Here is a 16129-nt window from a genome sequence, read left to right as displayed (position 1 = left end):
GTGTAAAATTCTATTAAAAGTTGTATTAGTCTTAGAGAGTTAAGTTCAAGGATGAATTTTATTCTAAGTTGGACAGAATCATCAGATTTCGGAATAGTATTAGTAAGTCTGATTGGTTAACATGGTTAGTCGGTGAATGTAGATTCTTATAGGGCATAAAGTAAGTGAAATTGGGTAACATAGCTTTGCGATATGTATGTTAGCCGGATATTCGAGTTTGAGACTTAGTTTAACTTCGCGGACGAAGTTCTTTTAAAATTGGATAGAATGTAGCATTTGAGTTTAATTTCATCTCTTTTTTACCTTTTCTTTTAATTGGATCAAAATACCCAAAACCCACCTCCTCCCTTCCAATCCTATGAATCAGAAATCAGCAAAACAATCACACTACTTCATTTGAACACATCAGAATCTCAAGAACCTTACCTTCCTCCTTCTCTTGCCATTCCCTCTGAAAATGGCAGAATCACACTGAAATTATTCAAGCAAACAATCAATCTTTCTCTCTCTCGTGGTTCTTGAGTTCGTGCGCCTGAGAACCACCATTGGTTCTCGGTGTTTACTTCCCGAAACCGGCAACAACAGCCGCGACAGCAACCCACGCTCAGTCTTTTTCGGTGTCCTTTTCCGGGGAAAAAAACGTTGCCAATCAGTCTATCTAGCCTTCACAAAAACAATTCAGGTATAACATTTTATTTTATTTTTTTTCTCTTGAATTTGTGCGTTTTTGGGTTAATTAGGGGTTAGGGCTGAAAATGTTTAATCCTTCATTCTTTTGGCAGATTACTACAGTGATATCTTCACATATCTATATTCTTTGCCTTTACAATATGTTATGATTTCATTATTTTAATTCATCATCAACAAAGAATCATTAATCAAGAAGATTACCTTATTATTCCAAGATTTCGTTTATTACTCTTGTTTTAGTATATTTGGCCAAAATTCAATTTAGTAGCAGGATACGTGATATCGAGATGTCGAATTACTGTTGGAAATTAGGAGTCCTATGGCAATTTATGGTGACGGCAAATAAATGAATAAATTGATGCTCCTAGATGAAATACTAGATGCTTGTGGATCTAATGGTAAGATGATGATTGTTGGAGTGAATTCGTTGAATCTTAATGATTTATACGAGGTTCTGAGGATTGAGATATGAATGTTGTCAATGATAAATATGGGTCAAAGTGGTGATAAGAACATAATTGTGGGATTATAATCTTAGTAAGAGATAATTCTAATAATTAATTAGAATAGCTTAATGTTCTTGGTTGCGGTGGTTATAATGAACTTAAAAGTGATATGTATGTTTATGTTGTGATTTAGTTAAATGTTGTGATTTAGTTAGATGTTTGGTTTGAGAATTAGTTGAGTTAGTTATGTTATAGAGCTGGTGACTCTTTTCTCAAGTTTTGTGAATGTGACTTAAGTTTCTTGGGAAATGAACATGGTAATGAAACTTTGATCATAGACAACTTTTTTTGTTTACATATTTTCATTACCACCTAATACCACGTTTCTCGATGGTAATACATTAGAATAAATTTTATAAAGAAAATGAGATAGTTGAAGGTTGACAAGTATGGCTATCAAGACGACTAAAAGATTTTTCAATTAAAATTACACTATTTTTTATTTCTAATACCACTTTTATTACTTACCAAACGGACCATTAGTTGTTTGTGAGAGGAGCATTAACTACTCCATATGTTTTATTTGTGTGTAGCGTTTTTTCTTAATGGGCATGTAACCATGTTTGACACAAACTACCTGTGAGGTAGGTAGGTAACTGTTAGTTGCTTGAGTAGCAATAGCAATTGCGATAGTTGTAGTTGTCTAATTACTATATAAAAACATTACTTTTAAACCAAAAAAACTATTAGAATATAACTATTCCGATCGAATTTATTAATCAAAGTTCAATAATAATTTGATAAAATTTAATATTTAATTTTTATAAAATAAATTTTTAAAAAATTTAAAATCTGCTTAAAAAATGACAAAAATAAACCAATCACCATATTTTTCTATCATCTTATTGTTCAAATTAAAAAGTAAGCAAAGGCATCATTATTGTTTATATCTTTGTAATTTATATACTCTCTCCGAATCATTTTAATTGTCCCATTTACTTGGACACGGTTATTAAGGGTGGTGTGGGGTCCATTAAAAAGGTGGTAGTTGGATAAGTAGTGAAGGGTTATTTAATTAATTAGTTTGGGTAAATAGTGAAGGGTTATTTAATTAATTAGTTTGGGTAAGTAGGGTATATTCGTAATTACGTATGTGAACGAAGAATATTTAGGTAAAAAAAAGATTGACAAAAATATAAATGTGACAAATTCATATGGTTTTGTCGAATAAGGAAATGTGACAACTAAATTGGTTCGGAGGGAGTACTATTTATAATAAGACGGATTAAAATTGTTAACCAATATAATTAATATAAACTAATATATTGATGTACCAATTAATATATTATTGGATATAATTAAGGAAAAAAAGAATTAATTCAAAATAATCGTATATCAAATACTCGTGTACCAAATACATGGCTCGATCCGACAGTCGAGTATGGCACAACCCACAACAACACAACACATGAATTTCATAACTAGGAATAGGGCGAGTGTGAGGTTGGACACATGTAAATTGAATATGGTACTGAATCTAGAAATTTTAGGGGTTTGACATCCTTGCCTTATACTTCCTAATTTCCTAAAATTTGCAATTAATCTCTATATAATTATTTTTTGAAATTTGTTATATTTCTTTAATTTAATTTTTTTTCACCGTATCTTGATACTTCTCTTTTTTACAATTCGTAATTGGAAAATAAAATCAAATTGTGTTTCAATTGGAATAAGTAATACTCTCGTATAAAAGCCCCAAATTCGTGATTCTCACCCTGTCCAACAAAAAATAATTGGAAGAAAACGCCCTAAAGCTGCAGAGTAGAGTCGGAAGAACTCACCCAAACTCGCCAACTAGAGAAACTCGAGGGAAATCAACGCCCAAATCAACAAGATCCTTGTTCTTGTCTGGATTTCGATTGAAAATTGTTGTTTGTTCAACGTTTTTTGTTTGAAATAATACCTGCTTTTCTCTGAGTTAATTCATGGTTTTGCTTCCTGCTAATTGGTATTGATTTAGCATATTGTTTTATTCTAAGCTGTATCGTGTTTTAGGGTTATGAGAAAACAATAGTTAGTGTCTAATTGTGAGTAGTTTGTTAAGAAGCATCGTATTTGCGATTGCCATTGATAAAGTATGTTTATCAACACTCCAAAATTTTAGATAACTTTCTGCAAGTTGAACCTAGCTCTCTCTCTATCCTTAATTTTCTAGGTCAAATAATTTGTAGAACGAGTTTCCCCTTTTGGGATGCACTTTGATGATCAATTTTTGAGGTCAGATTTGCATGTACACCCTTCAATTGAGGGTAAATGTCTTATTTTCTTTTTAGACAATATTCACATTCAATCTTACTTTGTTCTAGTGAAATCTTGTTGTTTCGTTCAATGTGAATATTATTAATATTAATTTTTTTTTTTAATTTTTAATGAAAATATTATGAATTGAATTAGTGTATTGACAAAAGTGCAAAAGGCAAATCGGATATTAACTTTGAATTGGAGGGAGTATAATTATAGGAATTTTCTTGTTTTTGCAACTTTTTGGAAAATAAAATATAAAACCTAAATATTTGTGGGATGTTAAATGTAGTCATAATTTTAGTCTTTCAGTGTTTATCTTCTTTGTCGTTTCAGTAATAGAATTCACTATAATTGTACTTGGAGCTATAACAAGGGCAATTAAGAAAAGATTAAATTTGTATTTTCATTGAATATACCTGCATTTATGGCATTTTGACCTTTATTTCAATTTTTAAAGAGATATCATTTTGCTAATGGATGTTGATTAAAACAGCGTTTTCCAGGTGAAAAAGAATTGGCTCAGAGTTTCGTTAAATTTTTACAACTATGCAAGAAAAGAAGTATGGATTGCAACTTAGGGTTCCAAAATCTCAGCCGAAACAGACAAGACCTTTGATCCCCAAGCCCCTTGCGTTCAACGATGATGATGATGATGATGTGGAGAGAGAAATTTCTCGGCAAGCTGCCAAGAACAAGTCGCTCAAAGATGTTAGCTTTCCTTTTCTTGTTTTCTTTGTTTTTGTTTTTGGGCTCACATGATTTGTAGGTTTGTACTTAAGGAGGAATGAAAGTTGAAACTTGCATTCAATTTTTGTAGGTTGAGGAACAGTACAAAAAGGCATTGGAAGAGGACCCTTCAATATTTGATTATGATGGAGCTTATGATGATATGAAAGCTAAAGTTGCTCAGCCAAAAGCCCAGGATAGGGAACAACGTCAGGTATTTTACCTTATGAGTTCTTGACATTCGATTGAAATCATGAATAAGCATTTTGTTCTCAAATTTTGAGCTTTTTACTTTTTCTTGAGTTTGCTTGACATGGGTTATGTGTAAGGAATTGGTTAGCTGAATGAACTTGCTTGTGAATTTGCTTAGCATTATTGACTGTTGGTGGCTTGGTGTTAGAAGTATTTGGACGCTGTCTGTTGATCTTTCCATCACAGTGGCTCTTATACCTTCTGTTCTAAATTCGAATATATTTTTTCGCTAGGATTCTGTTGCAACTTCTTGCTGTTTGAATCGAAAATGTGATCTTTGCGGATTTCGGTCCAATGGTATATGGATTACCATGTGAAGCAACATGTGGGCACGATTGATTCGTTATGTTTGCTAGGGAGACATATACAATAGCAACAATGATAAGCTTTAATTCTAAAAATATGTGGTCAACAAATTAATGTGGAAAATCATCGCTACAAAGATTTTGTTTATCTGCCCTATCCCATAATAATCTACAATTAAGAAAATTAACCCCAAAGATCATATATCTATATTTCATCATGCATTTATAGTGCAAAAATGTGGTTTATATCACGTTCATGGTAACGTTTTGGAAAAAAAAAACTTTTTTTTTTCTGTGAATACAAATAGCTCACGGACCACGGTTGTCTCATTTTAAAATTTCACCTTTTTTTTGAATTTTAAAATTTTCAACTTCATAAATAACTTTCCTTAAAGGTCTAGATATCGTAAAGCTTGTGTTCTAAAAGCTTCTATTACACTCCAAGTAGCATAAGACCATGTATGCTAGTTCTTAATCGTGCTTAGATGCACATTATTGCTATTAGGTCATTTCAAAAAACCTCTTAAACCTCTGGTAGTTTATGGTTAAAGGTGAAATTTTATAAGAAAAATGAAAGCTGGGAATTTAAAAATCGGACTTCCTAGAAGATAGGATTGTAGATTCAATTTCCTAAACTACTTCTTTTCCCCATCATGCATTGGGAGAGAATATATTATCCATCTCTGTTGTTTGGGTTCGTACATGTAAATTTGTGATTAACATGCAACCTGGATGCTGATTATGTCAAGATTTTGCAAAGTTTCATTTAGAAATTTTGCTCGTTTATTGGACTTCCCCATGATCAATTGATTGTAATCCTTCCTATTAAATACTAATCTTTCTTAAGTCCTTCTTTAATAACGGCTTGCATTACCATTTTGGAGATAGGGTTCCTTTTGACAATATCGATCATGCATTCTTTATGAAATTTTTCAGCCCAAATACATTCAAGCATTGATGGAAAAGGCTAAACGACGAGAAAGAGAACAAGAGATTGTTTATGAGAGGAAGCTTGCAAAAGAAAGGAGCCAAGAAGACCACCTTTTTGCAGATAAAGATAAGTTTGTCACTAGTGCTTACAAAAGGAAGCTTGCGGAGCAGGAGAAATGGAAAGAGGAAGAACGACTACGTGAGCTACGTGAAGAGAGGGATGATGTAAGTTTTCCCCACTTTTTTAACTCTTCATCGATTATTTCTGTTGCCTGTTTGAGATTCTGGTTTAAACTGGCCTGGAACTTTGCCAAACACAAACTGAATATGCTTATAAGTTTTCGGCTTGAAACATTTTCTTAAGTTCTCAATATTGATTGCTTTTTAAAATTTTTGCAGGTGACCAAGAAGAGTGACATTACGGATTTTTACTTCAACCTAGCTAAAAATGTTGCATTTGGAGCAAGCGAGAACTCCAAAAAGCAAGAGAAAGAGCAAAAGGAACCAGCAATTGCTACAGAAGAGTTGAAGAAACCAGTGAAGCCAGAAAAGGAGCTAGACTCAAATCCAGGTATCCGGGAACATCCATCCACAAGTGCAACTGTGGCCTTGCCTTCGAGATTGGAAAATAGAAGTCAAGGAGTAACTTCAGCTGTGCCTGAGAGAAGTCGAGAGCCAACTACAAACACGGCAGAACCTCATATTGTTGTTGCTGAAAAGAATCCTCCGCCTAGTGATCAACCCAAACAGGATCATCATAAGAAAAGTGTGGATGCTCTTGCAGCTGCCAAAGAACGGTTCATGGCAAGGAAAAAGGCAAAGATGCAATAATAACTGATCGATTTTCTCATCGTCACTCATTTCCCATGGATCAGTAAGTTCAGTTCTGATACCAGGTGTTGAATGATCATGTAAAAGTTCCAGTTATATGTAACAGCAACAATTGAATGGATTTTTATGTTTCATAATTTCAAGTCTCTTTAGAATGTGAATTCTTTTTCGGTAGAAGTTTACCTAATTAAATTTTAAAAATGATCCAATAAACTTTGTCCCTATGAATTATCATCATGTTGGATTTAGGTTTTTTAAAGGAGTACTAAGAAATAATTTTGGGAAATTTTACATGATAGCATCCAGTTTTTATGAAACACTAGTGGTAGCATTTTTGTAAGATTTTTTTATTGTAGTATTCAGTTTATGTATTATCTAACTGTTGTAGTTTTTTCTGTTAAATTCTTATTAATTTCTGTTCAATTTATCATTTTGTAAAATTTTTCGACATGGTAGCATTTATTTTTGCTCTCAAATGTTTAATTCACCATTTTAACTTTTAATTCACCGCTTAATTTATCAACGTTCTTAAATGTTTAACAATTTTATTTTCATTCAAATTATTGGCATTATAAAGTTCAAAATTTTTATTACAAACAATAATAAATAATTCAAAAGCTGTATTTCATAAGTTTAAAAGGTGCATTCTTAGCACTAATATATATCTATTTAATTGCTACAACATTTAAGGGAGTTGATAAATTAATCGGTGAATTAAAAGTTAAAATGGTGAATTAAATATTTGAGAGCAAAAGTTGGATGATACCATGTGGAAAAAAGCTTATAAAATGATGAATTAAACGAAAATCAACAAAAATTTAACAGAAAATGCTACAGCAGTTAAAAATTGTATAAACTGAATGCTAACATATGGAAAAATCTTACAAAAGTGCTATCACTGGCGTTTCATGAAAACTGGATGCTATTATATAGAATATCCCAATAATTTTTTGTCATTTAAAGATAAATTGAATTGTGTTAATACTAAAAATGAATTTTTTTATTCTAATTAAATGTCTTATTTTCTCTTTTAGCATATTTATTATATCAGATGTTTATTCTCTTTTTGTTAATCTTTTTTCCCTTACTTATACCTTAATGGGATCAATCAATTTACACAATTGTCATTAAATTATCAATTTAACCTGCTTTTTCATTACGTATTCCTTCCTTGTTGTTTCTTAAATTGATGCTTATCAAATGAAATATTTGATTTGAATATGAGAAAGTAGATTAAATATGGAGATGATACTAAAAAATATTATAAAGCCCATTTTTAAACAAAGAAATCCACAAAATGTGTAGAACAAACTAAAATAAGGCAAAGTAAAAGTATCACCTCCATAAGATTTGTACAATAAGCTCCCCTTTTAAATCAAAATAGGAGACCATCTCACCATAACACAAGCCCATATAATTGACTTAATTCTCTAATTGATCACTTGTAGATTGTAAGTGATCATATAATGATTGTAAGAGATCACATTAAGGTAATAAGTGATCACTCTAAACGTAATCACTTTAAAACTAAAAGTTATCATTTAAAGGTTATAGTAATCATTTTAAGGCCGTAAGTATACCGGATCCGTAAATTATTTTAAAAGTGAAGTCAAAAAAGTCAAAATTAACGTTAAATTCTAAGTAAAAATAGTGCATCCCTGAATTCAAGGTCTACTAGATTTATTAGATAAATAACCATGATTTACATTAATTGTAATTGTAAATCACTCATATGTAACACTATGTCATAAGTCCATCACTTTTATAGTTTTGTTTTTATTTTTTACTTTGATTATTTTATTATTTTTTATTTTTGTCTTTTATGGTTATTTGCAAATAATCGTTATTGACTAATATTTTTTAAATACAAAATTGAACACTACATCTAGAGAGCAATTACTTAGAAGCCTTGATCAACAACTTTCAACTACAAAATTAAAGTTTATATATTTTTTTACTTTATTTATGCATTACAATTTTACAATTTAAGAAAATATTGGGCTTAATTAAAGACTTTGAAATAACATTGGAAAGTATAGGAGTATAGATAATAGTTCAATTCACCGTTAACTCTACAAATTCATGATGACCAAATACAAAAGCTTCTGAACGGACTCATCAGTCATCATTCTCACCCTCGACGCCGCCTAGCCGGTTAGGTCAACCACCAACGCCAGCGGGTCGCCGCCAGCTTTATCACCGCCTAACCACTAGCTGGTTAACAATTGCCACTAAAAACCTAAAACAAATGATAATTCACAATTAAGGTCTTGAATGTATGCATTATAGTCTTAAATCTATCAAACAATTTAAGTATTATTTTGGCCTTTAATTTTGTATAAATTTTACTCATTTTTGGATGAATATGTGGTTTGAGTTTGATTAATTCAAAACACTATAATAGTTTTCCAAATATCCTAAGTTAGACTAAATATTTCCAATATTTTGAGACATTTATTTTTTTTAATTATAATATCCACTTTTGTTATTTAATACTTTACCCATCATTTAACATGTTTAAATTAACATTTTGTATATTAAAATATTTAAATTTTGTATTTGGACTTTTTATATCGTCTATCTCATATTTCATACAAAAATTACTCAATTATCTATCAGCACTTTCTAGTTCCTAATATAATGGGATCCTACAGATTATTGTGGAATGCTTTTATAATTTCAAATAATTATACATTTAATTAAATAACCAAAAGAAGTTTTTTTTTTTTTAAACCCTTTCCAGATATAGAAGGATACTAGATAATAAGATTTTACTCACTATTCCCTCAAATCAATCAATATACGAAAATTTGAAAAAAATAAGATTATTTAACAACTTAATTCCAAAAATAAGCTCCGTGAAAACTTATTTCCCAAAATAAGCGTCCGTACATCCAAGCCTAGCCTCGGGAAGAGTCGCTGTTAGTAACAGCGAAAGTGAAAAAAAAAAATTAAAAGCCCAAAGTCGCTGTTAGTAACAGCGACTTAAAAAAAAATTTTAAAAGCCCAAAGTCGCTGTTACTAACAGCGACTTAAAAAAAAAATTTTTTTTTAAGTCGCTGTTAGTAACAATGACTTAATGCGTTTTAAGTTTTCGGCTCACCTCAAAGTCGCTGAAACTGGGTGGTTAAGGTTTTTTATTAAATGTTTACTGTTTTAGTACACTAATAAACCATGCATTTCTTTGTTGTATTTTAATTTATTGCTTATATATGTCTGCATTTCTAAAATTGTTCATTTTATCTTTCAGGTTGTCTGATATGTGAAATCTTTGCTGGTATGAAGCTTAACAAGACAGAAGAACTCCGAAATACTTCTTCAATTCCAAAAGTATCACATATTTTCTATGTATGATGTCGTTTTATGTTATAGTCAAATTCTTTAAAATAGCTACAAAATTTAATTGTTAGTAAGCACGATTTTCTTACATATGCAAAATTATGATGAATTGGCTACTTGGTCCTCAAGATGACAACAATTCTTTTTGTATGTCTTTTTATTATTGTTCTTTCAGTCGTTGCTTCCAGATTATCAGAGATTATTGAGTTCTATGCCGTCCAAGAGATTATATACTTCCAAGCTTATTGAAAATAGTGGTAAGTTTTGAAAAGTTTCTAGTACAAAGGTTATGATTTCTCTGATCCTTTTACTTTATTCAAGGACGAATTACACATCTCATTCTCTCCATATGCAATCCTGGAACTCTATCTATTGGACAAGTTTATTCATGCCGATACAAGCATGTACAAATGGCCCCATCTTAGTATTTCCCTTTGTATTGTCTAAAATGTACGTTACGCTGCTGCACAAACTTGGTCATGTCAAATGGGACATGTTGCTGTTACTAACAGCGACTTTAAAAAAGAAAATATATATATATATATATATATATATATATATATATATATATATATATATATATATATATATTAAGTCGCTGTTAGTAACAGTGACTTTGGGCTTTTAAATTTTTTTTTTTTCAAGTCGCTGTTACTAACAGCGACTTTGGGCTTTTAATTTTTTTTTTTTTCACTTTCGCTGTTACTAACAGCGACTCTTCCCGAGGCTAGGCTTGGATGTACGGACGCTTATTTTGGGAAATAAGTTTTCACAGAGCTTATTTTGGGAAAAAAGTTGTTAAATCGTCTTACTTTTTTCAAATTTTCTCAATATACCAGTTCTAATTGGAGATGTATTTTTGATAAACTGATTTATATTGTTCGTTTTGTTGGCCCATATAAATAACACACTAGTGGGATGAAAATTTGAAAAAAATAAGACAATTGAACAATCTTTTTCCCAAAAAAAGCTCCGTAAAAAGTTAATTCCCAAAATAAGCGTCCGTATATCCAAGCCTAGCCTCGGGATCATTCACTGTTACTAACAGCGACTTAAAAAAATAATAAATAAAAAAAAAAAATTTTTAAGTCGCTGTTAGTAACGGCGACTTAATGCGTTTTAAGTTTTTAGTTCTCAGTTACTTCCTTATTCCAGCTAATGAGATGAAGGAGTTACCAGTTAACTTTAAAGTCGCTGTTAGTAACAGCGACTGATCCCTTTTATTTTATTTTTTTTTCAATGTTTCGCTGTTAGTAACAGCGAATGTTCCCGAGGCTAGGCTTGGATGTACGACGCTTATTTTGGGAATTAAATTTTTACGGAGCTTATTTTGGGAAAAAAGTTGTTCAATTGTCTTATTTTTTTCAAATTTTCCCTAGTGGGATTGCGTTCTTTCACCTAGGCGATGTAGGACAATGAAAAGAACAGAATTCATCTTGAATTAGTTGGCCATACATAAAAAGGAACAAACATGCATCAGAACACAATGACCCAATAAAGCTACATAGACCGGAAACACTTACCAATTGAGCTCTTGCTCCAAAGGACTTGAGCATCAATAGTAGAAAGGTCGGGATCATCAAGACGTTTCCACGTTTTGATCGACTTGACAGCTCCCCAGCCTCGTTTACCATCTTTTTTCAAATCTATCCTCACTACTCTTGCCCTCCGAGCCCAACCAGCCTGTCCATAGGCATGATATCCAAAACCACCGGCATAGCAAAGATGAATGTCCATCAGTTTACCACAAAAGTCGTTTATATGATCGTGTCCAGTGAAAACAGCTCGGACATCCCCTGCTTCTACCATACTCGTAAAGAAACCTGAATTTATACTCGGGGAAGATATGCCCTCTTGCTTGACACCCGTAAAGTTTGATTTGTCGAAACTTGCATATTCCGGTAAAGGAATGTGGAAATACACAAGTCCGGGCGCAGATTCCTTTTGAGGCTCTGGGCGGTCCATGTATTCCCTCTACGACAAAAAAGTTCTCATTATCATCGACTCGTAATCAAACGGATTTATATTTCACAAAGAAAGCGTACCTTCAATCGCCTAGAAGTGCGTAGAAACCAAGATTGTTGGGAGTTCTTGATCCAGCCATAACCAGGAATTAACCGAGAGGTTGAGTAGTCTCCACTATCGAGAAAATAAAGGTTAAGGACCGACTTGTTGTGGAATGGTGAGCCATCGACTCCTGCCACCTCTAGATTGTAATTTCCAAATCCATCGATTTTTCGATAATCGGGAGGATTCAACAAAGATAAGGTATTATTCATCTTGACTATATATTTCATGACTCCTTCCCTTGAAAGAGTGGATTCCTGGTCATGGTTTCCTAGAACAGCCACCCAAGGGATATTGGAGATCACTGCAGGAGCAAATGCAGCCTCCATTGATTTTGCAGCATCGGTAGCATCTAAACCAAATATATTGTCGCCTGTAACAACACGAAATTATTTTTATTTTTATGGCATCTAAACACCGACAACTCGGCCCAATGCAAGGCCGCTAACCAATATAGTCCTAAAAACTGATTCAATGTTCGTTGTGATATTGCTCTGGGGATGTAGATTGCCCATCATCTTGAGATTAAGCCCGTTTTTTGGTTATTGACACACAGGTTTTTTACTTTTTTGGAAGTAGGAAAACAGAATTGATTTGAACTACGATGAGTCGATGATATGATTTGAGCTTAAATTACATGTTATAGTTGAATTCTTTATAAAATCAGATTATCTGTTTTGATGTCTCAAATGTTGCAGTCATAATTCATGATATTTTTAGATCTATCATAGAGTTTAATTTGCAAACAAACAAGGAGATAGAAGGATGGTCGGGTGTAGAGGTGTTCATTCTGATTATCGGGTCGTTTTAGAGTCATGTATTTCGGGTCGGTTTAAAATCGGGTCTTGTGTCCACATTGATTTTTACATAATTTCAAATTTATTTTGAATATGGGTCAAGTCGGGTTAGGTCAAAGATCGGGTAAACATCGAATCATCGAGTCTGTTTGAACACCTCTAGTCGGGTGGATTATTCACACTTTGTTGGAGTGGAAGAAACACACAAAAATTTGTGATGCTGGACGGAGTTTCTTGGCAAGCAAATCTTCTTTGAGATAGAGATTTTCCACAGCTCCTAAGTTATTTGGGCGTCATGATTTTTTTTTTCAATTATAAGGTAGGTTGAGGGAAGGGGGTGGGTGCTTGGTGAGAATCAAAGACAGAACCTTTTCTGAAAAGTGATAATTGCTCTCCAACAAAGACAATACCCGATAGATCACGAGTTGACAACATCTACGATTTTTTCTAGACCGTAACACAAACAAGAGGAAAAAGAAGCTACAAAAGCGAAACAAATGAACGACATAGAAACGAAGATGGAGAACAAGTACCTGTGAAAACAATAAGATCGGGATTCTCAGCTTTGATCATGCGTTCGATAAAAGCCGAAGTATTAAGATCCGAACATCCCTTAACTTGATTAGGCAACACATTCAAGCAAGGAGATGTCTTGCCATCAGCATAGTGCATATCTGCAACTTGCAAAATCTTAAACTCCCCTTTTTTATTAAACTTCAATTGGGATGAAACTGCACATATTGGCACAGTCCACATACAAAATGCAATCACCACAAATATTGTCTTTAGAAATGAATATTGGCAAACCAACCATCTCTTATTGTTATTAGGAACGAATCCTACCATCCTTGTACGCTTTTCTTCTTTTTTCTTTTGATTTTTCGAAAATCAAAATCACCTCGATAGATTATGATTTCGACTCTGCAACACCTGTCATCGTCAAAACACAAAACACTACCGGTAAGGCTTTAGTTTACTAGATTGGATTGAAGAATGTCATCAATAAGACAATAGGATTCCTCCATAAATATCACATAATCAAATTAAAAACCCAAATTTGAGTTCATTGATTTGCATCACAAATCTGAACAACTAAATATCCTGATAGAGTATATACCATATATTAGAACCTCAACTATCCGTTCACTTAAGCTATTGGTTGAGATTGTCTCTTAACACGGTATGCAAAACCCAAGTGATGGGTTCAAATCTTACTCTTCTTTCAAGGGGAAATATATGCGCCAAGTAGATAGAGACTTGTGATGCATCCTATCTTTTAGTGCTCTTGTGTGGATGGGCGTAATATAAAATATAACATATATTAAGACCTCAAACATCAGCTTAAGCTTTTGTATGAACGAAAAAATATCCTAGGTCATGGTAACAAAATATCCTAGGTCATGGTAACAAATATCATTCCCTCTTCCTTACAAGTGAAATTATTAGTGTGTGGAGGGAGATTTGGGTCGCTTTCACACTTTCAGGGCTTTTGTGTGAGGTGGTCTGATAGAGTATATAACATATATTGAGGCATCAGCCATTAAATTAAGCTTTTAATTGAGATGGTTCTCAACAATCCCTAATAAGACTATTGAATAGGACTGCTAACATCATATGTTTACACCAAAAAAAACAATATTAGGTTCACTCTATCACAAACCATAACCAATAGTCCCTTGCTCTATTTCATGTTCTTGAATTCACACCCACCAATTAAAATACAAAAAAATGGAATTGTGAAAGTTTACACTTGATTTTACTAACCAATGAGCATAAAATTTCAAGGTCATCCACAAAATTTGTTTGCAATTAAAATAAAAAATATTTATACAAATTAACCCCAAAATAAGTTCTACCCAGCTAAAATGCCAAAGATTAATCAAGAGAAACAAGGAAATCTACTCCAAAACCAATACTCAATATGAAATTTAATCAATCAAATAATACACAATAGAAAATTTTTAATATGCTCCAAATCCCAGGATACAAGAGCAGAAAAGGACAGTAACAACAAGAATTCAATGGAATTTTATTCAAAACAAGGCCATAAATAACTACATCATCATCATTCACTATATCCCACTCGTAGAAAAAAATAAACTTATCATTGAAGAAGATGAAAAATTAACATAGGGTCTCAACCATAAGCTTTGATTTCCTTGTCATGATATAAAAAATGGCTTAAGATTACGGTTTTAAATCTCAATCAATCACCTCCTTATATTCAAGTGGAATATTGTGCATCAATATGGAAAAAGCCTATGTTGCATCACAATTTTAACCCAGATGGCTCTTTGCGTAAGAGGATTGTTAGAATATTGTGGGTTTCTAACCATAAACTTTTAGTTGAGTCGATTCTTTCAATCCGATTAGAGTTAGAAAATCCTAATCAATCACTCTAATAAAAAAGCATACTAATAAAATAGGTAAAACCCAAAAAGATAAATTACAATTTAAAAAATATCACCATATTAATGGGTATGATTTAACAAGTTAACAAATAACAGTTATTAAAATAATTAGATTTCTGTATTAACAATAGTAATAGAAATAAGAGGTGGAAGAAAAGAAAACTGACCAATATTTTGGATGGAAGTACAAAGAGGGAAAAGCCAAGTACTTAAAATACAGTGGAGAAGTAGAAGGAGAGTAATTGTATGTTCAGAGAATAAGAATGTTAATTTTTTAGGAGTAGGTTGAAGAGGAAGCCACCAGACGACAGGCAGCAGCAGCACCAACCATTAAATGTAAATAAAGTAATCATACTCATTATTTAATCATTTACTATGTGCTACTCAAACTAGGGAGAGTATGGGTAGGATTTATATCGGTTTCAAGTATACTTAGATTGACCTTAGGGGATCTAAAATTTGAATTTAGTTTAAAATTTTTTTATTTTTTTTTTTTGAAAAGTTTTTTCTCAAAATAACAATTCAATTGAATTTTATTCAAAATAAGGCCATAAATAACTAACATATGCATCATCATCACACTCGATTGATCATAATTTTTAATTATGTTCCGTTAGAAATGTTAAGACTTTAATATATGTCTTGAGAAAGTGCCCAAATAAAATGGAATAAAGTCATTGAAATTAAGTGAGTAATATATTGTACAATTTTCATACATTTGTACAAAATTATTTAAATTTTCAACTAATAAGAATTTTCTAATACTTTATGTTAATCGAGCGACCAAATAAATGAAGTTTTTCAACATTAAAGTTCTCAAAATGAAATATTCATAAAGAATTTCTATTTTTAAAGTATAGATACAACAACTATATTTCCAATAAAATAAACCGACAAAGTTTCAAATCACATAATATTCCAAAATATGACAAAATTCCAAAACAAACAATTAAATATACATAATAGCTAATATATAATTTTGATAAAAAAATGTAAAAGGGTCGAGAAATTAGATCTGAATCTTAAATTTA

General features: G+C 32.0%; 2 protein-coding genes across 8 annotated transcripts; one reads left to right on the top strand and one right to left on the bottom strand.

The window, feature by feature from the left end:
• The first annotated feature begins 112 nt into the window (after positions 1 to 112).
• On the top strand, positions 113 to 6697 carry LOC130801813 (uncharacterized). Of its 6 annotated transcripts, none has more exons than XM_057665707.1 (5): positions 113 to 682; positions 3934 to 4148; positions 4258 to 4380; positions 5660 to 5878; positions 6053 to 6697. In XM_057665707.1, the coding sequence occupies exons 2-5, from the start codon at positions 3987 to 3989 to the stop codon at positions 6482 to 6484; spliced, it is 936 nt and encodes a 311-aa protein (XP_057521690.1). In that variant the 5' UTR covers positions 113 to 682; positions 3934 to 3986; the 3' UTR covers positions 6485 to 6697. The 6 variants fall into 6 exon arrangements, with proteins under 6 accessions (XP_057521690.1, XP_057521694.1, XP_057521692.1 ...); XM_057665711.1 differs by having other exon boundaries at positions 298 to 682; positions 3944 to 4148; XM_057665709.1 differs by lacking the exon at positions 113 to 682 and adding an exon at positions 2704 to 3042 and having other exon boundaries at positions 3944 to 4148.
• Positions 6698 to 8405: 1708 nt separating this feature from the next.
• LOC130801811 (probable inactive purple acid phosphatase 29) lies at positions 8406 to 15502 on the bottom strand. Of its 2 annotated transcripts, XM_057665705.1 has the most exons (5): positions 15266 to 15502; positions 13221 to 13617; positions 11869 to 12263; positions 11347 to 11797; positions 8406 to 8723 (listed from the first exon to the last, which is right to left on the bottom strand). In XM_057665705.1, exons 2-5 carry the CDS (start codon positions 13531 to 13533, stop codon positions 8716 to 8718), a joined length of 1167 nt encoding a protein of 388 aa, XP_057521688.1. In that variant the 5' UTR covers positions 13534 to 13617; positions 15266 to 15502; the 3' UTR covers positions 8406 to 8715. The 2 variants fall into 2 exon arrangements, with proteins under 2 accessions (XP_057521688.1, XP_057521687.1); XM_057665704.1 differs by lacking the exon at positions 8406 to 8723 and having other exon boundaries at positions 11260 to 11797; positions 15266 to 15478.
• Between the last annotated feature and the right edge of the window lie 627 nt (positions 15503 to 16129).

Source organism: Amaranthus tricolor, chromosome 15 (assembly GCF_026212465.1).
Source record: "Amaranthus tricolor cultivar Red isolate AtriRed21 chromosome 15, ASM2621246v1, whole genome shotgun sequence".
NCBI lineage: Eukaryota > Viridiplantae > Streptophyta > Magnoliopsida > Caryophyllales > Amaranthaceae > Amaranthus > Amaranthus tricolor.
This window is presented reverse-complemented; position numbering and strand designations above follow the sequence as displayed.

Coding starts and splice junctions, on each gene's coding strand:
- LOC130801813 (XM_057665707.1), top strand. CDS start 3,987: ATGCAAGAAAAGAAGTATGGATTGCAACTTAGGGTTCCAAAATCTCAG. Junction 4,381..5,659: donor AGGATAGGGAACAACGTCAG/GTATTTTACCTT, acceptor GAAATTTTTCAG/CCCAAATACATTCAAGCATT. Junction 5,879..6,052: donor TACGTGAAGAGAGGGATGAT/GTAAGTTTTCCC, acceptor AAATTTTTGCAG/GTGACCAAGAAGAGTGACAT.
- LOC130801811 (XM_057665704.1), bottom strand. CDS start 13,533: ATGGTAGGATTCGTTCCTAATAACAATAAGAGATGGTTGGTTTGCCAA. Junction 12,264..13,220: donor CGATCTTATTGTTTTCACAG/GTACTTGTTCTC, acceptor GTGTTGTTACAG/GCGACAATATATTTGGTTTA. Junction 11,798..11,868: donor GCACTTCTAGGCGATTGAAG/GTACGCTTTCTT, acceptor TTTTTGTCGTAG/AGGGAATACATGGACCGCCC.